This window comes from Cavia porcellus, unplaced genomic scaffold (assembly GCF_034190915.1).
Source record: "Cavia porcellus strain 051 isolate PalLab524CR breed Dunkin Hartley unplaced genomic scaffold, mCavPor4.1 scaffold_22, whole genome shotgun sequence".
Lineage (NCBI taxonomy): Eukaryota > Metazoa > Chordata > Mammalia > Rodentia > Caviidae > Cavia > Cavia porcellus.
The window spans coordinates 19,157,697-19,171,895 of record NW_026947505.1 but is presented as its reverse complement, the minus strand read 5'-3'; the positions used below and the strand labels follow the sequence as shown (position 1 = coordinate 19,171,895).

At 36.7% G+C, this 14,199-nt stretch overlaps 1 protein-coding gene across 15 annotated transcripts in view; it reads right to left on the bottom strand.

The window, feature by feature from the left end:
- Ptprk (protein tyrosine phosphatase receptor type K) overlaps nt 1-14,199 on the bottom strand; it is a 498,623-nt gene that overhangs the window by 115,579 nt on the left and 368,845 nt on the right. For all 15 annotated transcript variants that reach the window (XM_063232882.1, XM_023564542.2, XM_063232877.1 and 12 more), the window contains exon 8: nt 488-790. In XM_063232882.1, coding sequence (XP_063088952.1) covers nt 488-790 — 303 coding nt within the window. The remainder of the gene's footprint in view (nt 1-487; nt 791-14,199) is intronic.

Below are 14,199 nucleotides of genomic sequence, written 5' to 3'. Positions count from 1 at the left end.
ATATGATGTATAAATAATGGTAGCCTGCTAATACCTAACAAAGGGTTTTATTTAGGCTTACAGGTATTCATATACTGGTCCCTATGAGCCTTCTAAAAGTGAATAAAAGAGGTAAACAATTACTTTCAAGTATTTTCAAATGCTGTGAAAACCAAAGTTTCTAAAATGCAAAAACCTAAAATGTGTTGAGTGAAATTTTCCAGTAAGTAACATGGATAGTGATGAACAGTTTTTAACATTTGGTAAGAGAAAATCTATTTACACTTTTGGTGTGGTTGTCACTTCTGTGTCACTGTTAATAAAAGAAGAAAATAGAGGTATGTTTCATTTAGATTTCAGCTTGCTAACGGCAAACTTTTAACAGTATGTTGAGATACTTCAGCAGACTTCAGAATCCAATTCAACCCTGAGTAATCTAGGAAAAAATTAAGAAATTATGTTTTGCTGTGTAAGTGGTGCTTTTCCAAACACCCAAAAGCGAGCATACCGTCTTCATCAGTTTGAATCACTGTCTCTTCACTCTCCTTCCTTCCTTCCGGGTTGGTTAGGATCATCTTGAGGCTGACGTTGGTGTATGGGGGCAGATGGTCCACGACATGCTGAGGGGCTTTGGGGTCCATGTCCAAACAGTCTGCCTTGCTCTCATTGTGACCACGGAAGTAATGGTAGCAGATGGTGACATTAAAGGTGTGGCAGCGAGTGATGTTGTAACCTAAGGATTCCCAGTCCACAGCAATGCGTCTCGCCTGGATTTCAGCAATCTTTAAAGTCTTTGGTGTTCGCATAGGTTCTGAAAAAGAAATCACAGTTATAGAGGGTTGTCAGTTTTACCACAAACGATCTTGGAAATGTAGAATGCTGAGCACTTACGCAAAGCCAGGAAAATGTGGACAATCATCTTTCATTTTAATTGTCTTTATTCACGGTCTTTATTTTTGAAAATTTCAATCAGGGCTATGATTTACCAATGAGAAAAGAAATAATATGCAAAATGACTATCTACAGTAGTCAGAAACTTGGCAGCAAAATAAAAAGCCTAGAAATGTAGCTACAATGTCTTGGTAGTTGTCACTGTTGATCCTGCCCAGTGCCCTGTCTTTCTCCTCTTTTGTCACATTGAGCCAGTGAATTAGCTAATATATCATAAAGGAGAAGAGTCAGCTTGTTCTGCTCTATGATTTGTCACGTCACTGAGCTATGGTGTGTACTAATTAGTCTAATTGTAACACTAAACTACCATTTACAAAAAATGACACAGATATTAATTAACATTAATTATTGCAGTAATGATGTTGTTCATCAAAGCCAAAGAAGAAAATTAGAAACAATTACAAGAACACATGTGGATATGTACATTGTCTACTTCTCTTCTTAATCTCATTTTGAATTTTTCTAGAAAACACTCACATCTAATGACACATTTACTGTCATCCACACCAAACTGGGGGGTAAATTTTCATTCAACTGGAAAATGTTGGCACAGTGGAACACTTGGACGAGTGGAATCCATCCATCAGTGACTCCCATGTGTGTTACTTCCTCATGCAAGACTAACTTTCATTGTCAAACTTAATCAAAATAATTGCTGTATGAAAGTCATAGAAACTATGACTATAGGAATAGCAAAGTCTGCAGAGTAATGAAATCAATACACAGCAAAACTTCAATACATTGATCTGACAAAAAAAAGCTAAGGCCAAGGCCAAGATCAAGAGCTTGCTGGGGCCTCCCTTAATCACTGAGTAATCAATACTCATGCTAAATGGTAATCAATAGGGAAAAAAGAAAAACAAGTAGAAATTTCCATATTGGATATTTTCATACACTTTTATTTTTGAGATTAAAACCTAAATTCTATATAGGTAATCAGCATGCTACACAGATGGTAAACCCAAATTTGGACTCCAGTTCAGTGTATTTACTGTGGAATCTGAAATAAGTTCTGGTGGCCATTTAATTCAAAAGCTCAAAACTACAAAAATCTGTATCCATAAACATAAGCTAACCTTTGGGAGAATGCAGTGTTTAGCTTTTAAATGTTATTTACCGGTTTTAGGACTATTTAGAATATCCAGCTTTAATCTCAACACTTCTGTTTTATATGCTACCTTAAGTTTGTGGATAGCCTGGAGAAAACATGACTTCTGTTAAATTGCTTTCTGTCTTTAACCTCACATTTTCATTCGCAGCAAGAGCGAAACGGTGATGATTCAATTTAGGCTCCTTAGATTGAAGACTATGTCCTTGGCATTGCTGTTCATCAGCTGGACAGGGAGTTATAAGAACAACCCTAAAAATTCCCAGAAAATATAGAATTTGGTGCTGGTAGATTACAAGCATTTTCTGTTCTCTGGCCACATCCACGTTGTGTCACACTTTGTTTTAAATATACCCAGAAATGGGAACTTAGCTCAGTGGTGCAAGTACCTGCCTGGCAAGCTCAAGGTCCTGAAGATCCCCAGTACCAGAAAAAAAGCATCCAGAATGAGAAAGTAATCTTTCCCTCTGAGACTACCTGGAGTACATAAATGAATAAATTCAATACAGAAATGGCAAAATATTCCAATAAATATTTACTATTTATGTAGTATTTGAGGCCTACTATTTATGTAATTGTTTCTACAGACCCATCCTTTATTTTTTCATTTTAAAGGGAATAAATAATAAAACAAACCAATAAAAATACAGAATTTCTTCAATTGTCCCTTACACAAAGGACTTCTATCTACAACATATAACGAATTCAAAAAAATTAGGACACCAAATTCAAAGATCCAATCCAAAATTGGGCATCTGACATGAAAACAAACTCCTCAGATGAAGAAATTGAAAAAAATGTTTATCACTGGTTATTCAAGAGATGCAAATTAAAACCACATTGAGATTCCCTCCAGAAACAATAGCTACCATCAAAAAATCATTCAATAACAAATACTGGCGGGGCTCTGGAGGAAAAGGGAACCGTCTCCATTGTTGGTGAGAGTGCAAACTATTGTAACCACTGTGGAAATCACAGTGTGGAGATGCCTCAAAAAACTAAGATTAGAGGTCCCATTCAATTCAACTATTCTCCTTCTAGGCATTTTTCCAAAAGAATTGAAAATATCATACTACGGCAATACACGTGCAGCCATTTTTATAGCAACACAATCTGTAATCACTAAATTTTGGAAAAAACCCAAACACTCATCAACTGAGGAATGGATAAAAAAAGATGTGGTATTTTTGTACAGTGAGCACTACTCAGCTATAAAGAAGGATAAAGTTGAGGCATTTATAGATAAATGGATGCAACTAGAGACCATACTCAAAAGTGAAATAAATCAGACTTGCATGTGTAAACATTGTATAGTCTCCCTAGTGTAAGAAATGAAAAGAAAAGGTACAATAGATATTGTGAAAGGAAAAGAAAGTGCTCAAAAGGAAAGAACAATTGCAATGGGGGAAAAGAAAAAGGAGGGAATACACACACACACACACACACACACACACACACGATAGATAATTGTACTACTAATTCTATTAGTTCACTGAAAGGGACAATTAATACTTACATTGTTTGATCAATTTTGCATGCCTATGTTTGGTAATCGGAGCAACTATGATGAAGACAAATATATGATAACCATTGTTAATTTCCTATCATCGTGTTTTGAACTTCAGATCCCTCATTTTTAGTTTAACTTTTTTCCCTTTCTATAAGTTTCTTCATTTCTGAGTCTTTCATCAATGTTTTAATTTTGTTTTACTATTCAATTTGCACTTATTTCATAATGTAGTACAATTTTCTAAGACAGGGTAGTTCTTTATTCTTGACTCTTATTTAGTGAAGAGTCAGCCAAAGATACACTTATTACCAGTTATGTAAAAAATAAATAAGGCTCGTCCTGGGAATTTCATGTATTTAAATGTTTCTTACTTTGTCATTAAGGCTTAAATAATCTTTGGACAAAGTTATTGTTACATGTGACTCATATTTTTCTCGAATATGAATGAATATGAATCCCAAATTAAACAAATGTGCAAAGTACCTTTTATTGGTAAAACAGACAAACATGATTCTACTCATAGGACAATAGTTAGAGACATAAACATAAAGTTGAATTCATATTAACATACAGAAGGTTAAGAGATACTATTTATATTTTCTCAACATTGGCTGTGCTTTTTAACCTTTTATCAGCCTTTATTGAGGTAAAACCTTGCATGTGTTTGTGTGTTCATGTTGACACCCCTACACATCCTACATATACATGTACATACATAGACACACATACATACACACACAGTAACACTGCCGTGTGACTTCTATGAAATCCACCTCTATGAAATCTATTAAAAGTAAATGTCATCAGAGGACTCAACAATAAATTTGCCTAAATATCTCAGCTTAATACATTATTTCTAATGTTCTAGCAATAACTGCATTACATTTTGGAGTTAGAATTACATAGATAAAAATTTTAAATTTTATAGCAGGATAATTACTTGAATTGTGACAGAATCACTACAATCAGAAAGCCAATGTGGGAAGACCCCTGTGCTATTAAAGAGCCAGGCACAGTGTGTATTTTGAGAGTTGAATACTTTAAAGAAATGACTGAACAGGATGCAGGGTACATTAAATGGTTGCGGCAAATAATATCTATCACAACGATGATGCAAATCATTGTAGTGATGGTGAACAGTGGGGAACACATATATCAGTGCAGTACCAGCCACATTAGCCTCTTTAATTGTTGACTTTAATATTTTCATGAAGTGTTTACATGTGTGAATTTATATAATTCTCTTTCACTTTGCTGCTAAAAAGAAACTTGCTGGAACAGAATGCTGGAGAAGTTATAGGACATAATTTTATAAGGAAATTGAGGGAAACTGTAATGGAACAAGCTTAACACAGCTTAACATGGTCCTAACCAATGTTGAGACGAAGCTATCCATCATTATGAGACAAAACAGGATGTCTGTTATCAAAAGATCCTAACTCTACTGGGTGATGCCACAGTGAATGAAACATCATGACAGAACTGAAGGAGCTTACCATTTATTTATTAAGTTTCACAAAATAAGAAGCAAAAAAGATCTACAAGTAAACGTATAAGTGACATATGAATGGAATAAAATTCAATAGGAACACAAGAGGGAGAAATAACTTTCACCTGTCACATGGAAGAGATATTTGCATTAAGTCTCTGTAGACTGAGCTAAGATCTATATTTGAAGTTTGGGAAATTAATACAAAAGCAGAGGAAACAGAATGAATAAAAATGCAATGGACAACTGGAAAGGAAGCGCGTGCTCACATGAGAGAGGTGATGTAGGAGAGGTCAGTCAGTAAGACACTGAGTGAGCTTTGGGTGTCTTGGCAGGAGGTTGAACTTGATCTCACAGACTTTGGGAAGGCACGGAGAGTTTCTGGGTCAGGAAATGACCACAGTCAGTTGTTTCAGAAAGACTAACCTGTGGACTGTGGTGAGTGTGGAGACACTGAGAAAAAATGATTCAAAGGACTGCATCTGTGATGGTGGAATCGGGCTTGCAGGGAGGGAAGTGGGAAGCAATGGCGTAGACACACTTTGCTGGAGGAGCAGCAGAAAAGCCCAACAGCAACTTGGATCTGAGGTATGTGAAAGGATCAGTACAGCTAATGTGTTCAGATGGATTGTAAAGAAAATGATGGCTTCCTTAAATACAAGAGAAAAATCAAGAAAGGACACAGACTGAGGTAAAATGACAGAGTAATTAGATCATTTACTTATTGGCCATGAAGTTATTAGGAACTAAGAAAACAAAGGTTAATTTGACAATGTCCTGGCCCCAAAGAAGCAACAGGAACAGATCTGTTTAAATAACTTAGGGTGCACCCTGAAGAAAAAGAGATCTCAGTGGAGCATTCGGCCTACTTAGTCAAGGGATGAGGTACCCCTACCCTTCCAAAGACAGAAGGAAGAGAGAACAAAAGCGAGGGAGAGGAAAAAGAAAGGAGAGAAAGAAAAGAGAGCAAGAGGGAAATGGAGGCACAACCTCTAATTATATGCCACTTGAATGAATGAAAGCTTGCTCAGTAGATGTCAAACAGCACTCTGGGAGTGTCTACAGATGACTGACATGCATGCCTGCGAACAGAGGGAAGAAGACCCCTGCCACGTGGACAAAACCCAGGAAAAGGCTTATACTTGGAAAGAATAACAAGGTAAAGAAGAAGAAAGCATTTCCAGTCTGGAAAGGTTCTAGTCTTCTCCACATCCTTCGGACATGAGCCAGGAGATTTTTCATTCTTCCAACGCAGGCTGGTGCCAGTCCATCTGCAGGGTTTTGCCAAGGCCTGGAGTGGTGTGCTCCGTCCCTCTTGCCCTGTGGCTTCATCTTCGTGTGCTGGGAAGCTGCTGGATACCATGCTTCCCCAGTGTACAGATGGGCATCGTGACCGCTCCTGCCTCAGACTCCGTAAACGTCCTGAAGAAAGCCCCTTGCAGAACTATACATCTACTTTATGTCCACTCAGTTTGTCTGGAGAATCCTAATGTAGAGAAGAGAATGGTGGAGGAGTAAAGAGGAAGACAAAAGAACAGGAGAGAGAGAGAGAGAGAGAGAGAGAGAGAGAGAGAGACAGAAAGAGACAGAGAGACAGAGACAGAGAGACAGAGACAGAGACAGAGACAGAGAGACAGCCAGACAGCAAGCAGCAAGTGAGCTACAAATTCTCTCAAGGAAGCCCAGAGAACTATTAAGCCAGTGACGACCTGCGCTAACTCTGCCCTGCCCCATATGATAGATAGATGAAAACATGACCTACGAAAGGGGCTACCACTTTTTCTGGAAGTCTGTTAATTAAAGAAAAGAGATCAGAAACAGAAGGCAAATCGTCAGACAACTGGGGTCAGTATCCATCTCACCACACTCCAGGCTCTGCCAAAAGCCAGTCCCATCTAAAATCTGAGCACAATTATACAGGTTCTTACAAAAGTTATCTAAAATAACTTCTACTGTATATGGCAGCCACACTACAGCTTCCAATTAACCAAGCACACAAACACACTGAAAAACACAAGCAACACATTTCCCATAACACCCTCATGCACATAAGACATAACTCACTTTGGTCTGGCACAGAAATTAAATAGTTTATTATCAGTACATACAGGTATTTTTGATATTCAAGAAACCCATTCTGTGGGATCTGTGGCCAGAGTTTCCCTATAGGTTTATCTCTATCAATAGCCTTTCACATTTGATCAATTAGGGATAAAGGAATCACGAGGACCATGGAAAATGTCTTAATGTCTTTTCATTACATTAAGAATAATAATGCGATGCCTGTGTGTTTGTTTGCCTGAGAATCTTGCTGTATAATTCAAGATGGTTGAAATCTATCAATAATCTTCCTGCTTCAGCCTCCAAAGTGCTGAGATTACAGGCGTGCTAAGGTGATGCTTTTATTCAATCTTTATACCCTCAGCCATTAGAATTGATCTAGACCCACTACATCCCTGGATAAAATTTTTTGAAGGAAAGTTAAGGCTTAGGTTACTGAAATGGGTTGCTCAGAACCATGTTCTGTATGTACCTAGTTTCTCAATTATCAGCTTTCTGTGAACAAGCTATGTGGTGTAAACTGTACCAGAAATAACAAACACACAGAAAATCTGGACACCAAGGACTACAAGGTCACATTCATTTTCACATGTGGAAAAATCCTGAATGGCCTTTATTTCCTTCCCAGGAGCCTATGCCATGGAATCCAGGCAAGTGCTCTGAGAGAGGGAACAGCATGCAGCGTAACCACGGAAAGTTCTACGGTGGCTTCCTCTCAGGACTGTCACTTAGGACAATTTAAGAGCTTTTGAGATTGATTCTGCTTCTAAATCCAGTTTTGATTTTCTGTTTTCTTCTATAAAGTTGGCCCCTAACTTTATCAACTGAAAAATTTGCTTTCATTGTACATTCTAAGATTTAGTAATCTAACTTTTTATCAGTCAAGATCTGTGTTATACCCTTTTGGCTAGAAGAGGGAAATATAAATATATCCATATATCCCAGTGTGGCTGTCACACAAGTGTGTGTGTGTGTGAAAAGGATTGCTTAGTGAACTCAATGTAAAGTAGACTACAAGGACTGGAGGCTTCTCTGGTAGCCAGTTTCAATTTCCAGGACTTCCAAAATGAAAAATTAAAAAAAAAGGATTTAGCTTAAAAACGTGAAGTTATCTGTTTGGTAGAATCCATTCACATAGTTTCTGTATTTTGTCCAATAACATTATGATGTATAAAATCAATAAAAATGACAACAGTTTAATCCCAGGTTGGATATTAATGAGTTGGCAACAGCTCAAAGTTAAAGACAGTAAAAGAAAAAGCATAATGTCCGTCTTTCTGATTGTTCTTTGTCTTTTTTGAAAGCTGTGTTGAAGGTACACACTCTGCTGAGCCTTTCTACTATCAGGGGTTCCAGACCAGCAAAGATCACAACACAGGACTGAGCGGAGGAATGAAGAACTAGAGGCAGGACCCAGGACCCATGCCTGTTCTCATTCTGCTCTTTAGCTTATGAATCTCGAGCTCATTTGTGTCTCTGTAGACAGATTCCCAAACAAATCAGAAAAGGCTCTCTTCTATTCATTTCCAATAAATCCTAAGAAAACACGTACCTATTAAATTAATAAATACATATGGTGAGAAATGTCAGAGTTAGATGGTTTTATTTCCCCTGACAAATGTTGATCATCAAGGTTTACCAGCTTTTCCCATTTCTTGTCAGCTTTCTACTTTCCATCTCTTAGACGGTATAGTGAGAAAGGTTGTGTGAAACCAAGATGAAATGAGAGAAAATTTAAATGTCAAATCTGTAGCCAGTGTTACATGATTAGCAGATAAATAAAGAAGGAGCCAAACACTACCTTCACTTCAGTTCTAAATAGACCAAGCATAGGATTTATGCCTGCAGTAACTTATATGTCAAATATTTACTACAATTTGATAAGGTAAAAATGAAGATATACCTGATAGTTTGCTAAATCTTAGTGAAACAAAAAGCACCTTGGACACAGAACCTGTTTACCTTGAGTTATCTATCAACAGCAAGAAGGATGAGTGAGTTGTTCTAGCTAACAGATGAAAGGAATTAAACCTTGTGGTACTTGCTAATGAACACAACACACAACAAGTCAGTATCGATGTTCTTTTGTCATAATAATCTCTGGTTATGGAAACAGAGTTCTGAAAACAAAAGTTTTAGAAGCTTAGGGAGAATTGAAGGCAGGGATCATATTTCCCTAGAATCAGTTTTTAATGATAAAACTTATTATTCAGCTGTCAGTCAGAGAAAACATAAGATATCCCAAAGCTCATGCCAAGAAAAAAATAAATGGAGAATCTTGTCAAAGATGTACACAAACACTGAAGCATGACCAGGGCTTCCTGCTCCTGGCTGTCTTTTCATCTGAAGTCTTAGAAGTTGACTGCAAAACACTATTTCTATTCCATTTATTGAAACACATACTGAAAGGGAATTTTCTGACTGCCAGAGAAAACATTTGCTAGTATGAAATAAAAACAAATGGAGATAACATTTATGAACACAAGTGAATTTTTAAAATAACTTCTAAAAATTAAAAGGGAAAGGAAAATTTATGATCTTTGGAAGATGTTCTAATTTACCAATGCTTGATGTTTTTATTCTTCTCCTTCCATTCAGGATGGAGGATGAGCGAGATTTTACATCTCTCATCTTTTCAATGTTACAGCATCATTAGCAATGCCAAAAAGACTTCATCTCCACTCCCGTGGGTCAAATTGAGTTAATGGTGAGTCGCAGCGATGACTTGATTAGTCCTATAACATGAGGCAGCTGCAGGACTAGGAATAATCACAAGCCAACTGTCGGGTCTTTTGGCTTTCTGGATGAGTGGCTGAAGTGACATGCACAGACTCCAGGGATATCTAGTGACAGAGGGTGCATGGTTCACTCAGCTCCCACAAGAGCCCCCATCACATTTACCCAGCGCCATCCAAGCCACGGTGAGCACATGATCTCACAAAGCCAGAACAAGTATCACCAGTGCTCTCCAGAGGCTTCCTAAGTTCATCAGACAATTCCAATAAAATTAACATTCGCATCCACTCTGCAATGACGCTGAGAAAGCTGCTTGATTTTAAAGAACAAATGCCACCTAAGTGACTTTATAAAGAAAAGCAAGACAAGCATGATTCCTTTTCTAATAGATGAATCCATGGTTTTTGAGATCCAGTTCTTAGAATACAGGAAGATGCAAACGTACGAATGCTTTGATGATTTTACATTTATATTTTCTCATAATATTAAGAGTGTATTGGGTAAAAACATATCATTAAGGTCAATGAATTCACCTTAATTCGTCTCTCAGGTTATGTGTGACACTAAACATGTCATTTAGGTTAAACTTTAAAATGTTTTCTAAAGGTCTGTAGGTGGAGAAAATACAAAGTAGAAGAGGAACACTTTTATTAATTTGTGTTAGAAAATAAGTGAACAACCTACTTCTGTAGAAATAGGCTTTATTTTTCATACATATTTTACCATCAGCATGAATCATAGAAAGAGGTAATTTGTACACAACCCTTAAAAAATGTAATATATAAATCACTGCTTCATTATGTGTTGTGTAAGAAGTAAGGTGACTTTAGGAAAGCTAAATATAGTGACAACAAAGTTCTAACAGCAATTTTCAGTGACTTCTTTATATCTAAAACAAAGACAATTCCCTACCTCTTAGGTTGCCCTGAGAAATGACATAAAAATTTTTATCTCAACTTTTGTGGTTGGCCTATAGTATACACTTGGAAATTTTTGCATTTTATGAAAAATAAAGCAGATAGTTTTAGCATGTCAAGAACAAATGAAAACAGAACCAAAACCCCAGTTTTTCTCTGAGATTTGCAATGATGAAGTTCGTTCTTCATCCTGCATGTGTTACTAAATGTTTGCCATGTAATTTTGCAAACCTTCACATCAAAAACATAGGTCTTTTTCCTGATTCTTTGATTTTGGCCTTCCTTTATGACTTGCTTTAGTCAAAAGAATGAAGGACAAGCCAGTGTTTGCAATGTTTCAGCTTATATCTCCCCAAAGTCCTGAGCTCTCTTGCTTGCTCATATGCCTTTAAGTATGAAACACATGTGGAACACAGCCATTACCACCATTGTATCAGGAACAGCCAACTAGGTCACCCAGTAGCCACCACTAGCTGATCTGTGAAGCAATCAAGACCGGAGGCTGCTACTGTCCTTCCAGAAGAATGATAAACACAGCAGCACGCATGCCCAATCCCTTCTGTAATGATCTATGTTAGTACTTTTGTGAATGCTAATCCACACTGAGCAAACAGTAGAGTCATTTAGGAATTTTATTTCCATTCTGTTTCAGTTAGCTTTCCTCTTGCTGGGACACTATGTGACACTCACAGTTTCAAGAGGATTAAGTCCACGGTTACCTGGCTCTAAGACAGAAACATCAAGAAGGAAAGACATGAGTGTTGGGAAGCAAATCCGGGGAACACTGCCACAGGGAAAGGGAAGCGTGAGAAGACACAGCCCCAGCGGTCACGTCTCCTTGACCCATCCGGACCCACAGAGGAGTGTGTTCTACCATGCACCAGGGAAACCCAAACCTACTGCATCGACACCCACTCTAATCGCTATACTTGCTAATGGGTTCTACGGAGTAGGACATGCTTGTTTAATATTCTGTGTTTCAAAAGAGGAGACATTTGCAGAGTCATTATTGCACAGTCATTGTGTATGTATCCTAAAACATGACTTTCAGTAGGCATATTTTTCTCTTCATTTTCTGAATGCTGTTTGAGGGCAGGTTATTTCTTTAATACACTTGCAAAGATATAGCTAAAGTAGAATAATGACGGCTGAGTGAACCAGAAGACTATGCCAGTATTTTGTTGTAAGCCATAATAATTTAGTGAGCAGGCTACTTGTCACCTGCTCCACCACTATAACTAATATGTATGAAACTTTTTATTTTTCCTATCAAAGAAGTTACAGATACATATAAAAGCCAACCTGCAATATAATCTAAATTTCTTTATACCAAATGAATAAGACTCAAGGAAAAAAATACATTTACATATATACTTTTCACCAATCCTTTTAATGTGCTAAGACGTAAAATAAGTGTTTTGCTTGACTACATATTCTTTTGTCAACATTTTAGTACCTAACTGAGTCAATCAGTCCACACAAATCAGGAAAATCATTGTAAAGTACCATAGTTAATGGAATGTTAAGAGGGCCCAGTCTAAGTCAGGCTATTTTATGACATGGAACTCTCATTCCCAAAAAAGTAACCATGAAAATTATACAATAATGCTATTCCAGGTGTGTACCATTCAGTTGGTTCTTCAGAAAGATTTTCATTTTATGACAGCAATTTAGGTCTTTTCATTTCTTCTAGAAACTATTGATTACAGGGGTGAGATTGTTAAAATTATGTATCTGGGGAAAAGAGCAAACTTCTGAGGTATAATAGAAATAAGATGCACCATGTAAGTGTCCAAGCACTCATGACTGTTGACTTTAATGCAATATACCATTTTCTAAAGCTACAGGGGCTTAGTAACATGTTTGCTTCAGGGGAACAGAAAAGAGATAAGGACTGCAGGGTTGAGGATTATTTGTCTATTTCCCTTTTTGAAGTCCCCATTTATTTTCTGCTTTCTTGCATGATTAACAGCTCGCAGACCCTTCACTTACAATCAATAGTTGTGAAGTTTTATATTAGGTTTAAAGATTAGAGAGTCTTGATTATAAATTTTACCGATTTGTACAGCTTAGTTGCAGAAATCCCTGTACATTTTTTCCCCCAAGATTAAATTAAAAGGAGATATATGGCCTGCACACACTAGAAGTGCTAGTGTGACTCTAAGGTGTGACCCCTTACAATCATTCCTCTAGATGAATAAAACCTAGGAACAGCACTAAAATATGAATCAGCGTGTCAGCAGGCATCAAGCTGAGATAGTCAACACAGCGAAAATGTGACAAAAAGAATTACAAAACCACAAGGAAACCCACTTAAGACTATAATTAATACAGGCAACTTGCAAAGATTAATTGCTCTGGCTTGTTTGTAAATTAGAAAATTGACACAGATAAGAATAATGAACTCCCTAACTTCTACCTGGCAAATCTGAGCCTCTTTTAAAACTGAAGATTCACAACCTCATTTGAATGAAAGGAAAGATGACAATTTTTTAATTACTAAAAGAATAAATATGATCATTCTAAGGTTAGGAAACAACCTGGTGACTACAATATAATAACCACATCTGCTTTATGAGTATTGTCATCTTAAAACCTTTTAAAGTACTATTATATATTTTATAATCACTATTTTAAAGTCTGAGGTGGTCCTGAAAAAAAAAATATCAAGCATTTAAATATTCAACATCCATGAAGAGAGACTAATATTTTCCAACTTCAAAATCTTACTTTACCCTTTCCACATTACATATTATGAGTTTCTAAATATTATTTCACTGTTTTACCATGAGAAATACAATTCATTATACAAGTTGATTATGGCCCAGATCTGTGTAAGCCCATTATATATGACATATAAACCAGAAATAAAGGCTATTCAGTTTGATGTGTATCATAAAGCTTTTACTTCCTTAATTAAAAAAAAAAAAATAACAGTAAGTTTTAGAGCACAATGTGCCCTGAGACAATATGTAGGGCTAGTCAAATGTTCCAGGTTGTTTATAATGGCTGTGACAGAAAATGAAATCCACATGAATTATGTAGGCAAAGAATAACATGTATATCATTAAAACTTTTGTGTGAATTATTTGGTCATAATTTTTCTTCAAATGATTCCACAAGAAAGTACAGAACATTGACAACATATAGAAATTGCAATGCAGGGCACCATTTTCCTTTCATTCTGTAAGTTCTGATAAAACAGTTCTTTGAAATATTATATATAAGCTCACAATCTCTATAGATACTCACAGAAGTACAGAAAACAAACAAGGAAGTGTGTGAAAGGAAAAAGCAATGTGGAATTATTTTTGTGTCTGTTCTGCACAAATGCTACTTCGGTAATCATGTTTTTCCCCCCATTAAAGTCTGTATTACCAGTTCCAACCCACGTCTTTATTTCTGACTCTGAATTTCAAACAGTCTGCAGATTTCTATCTGGATACTA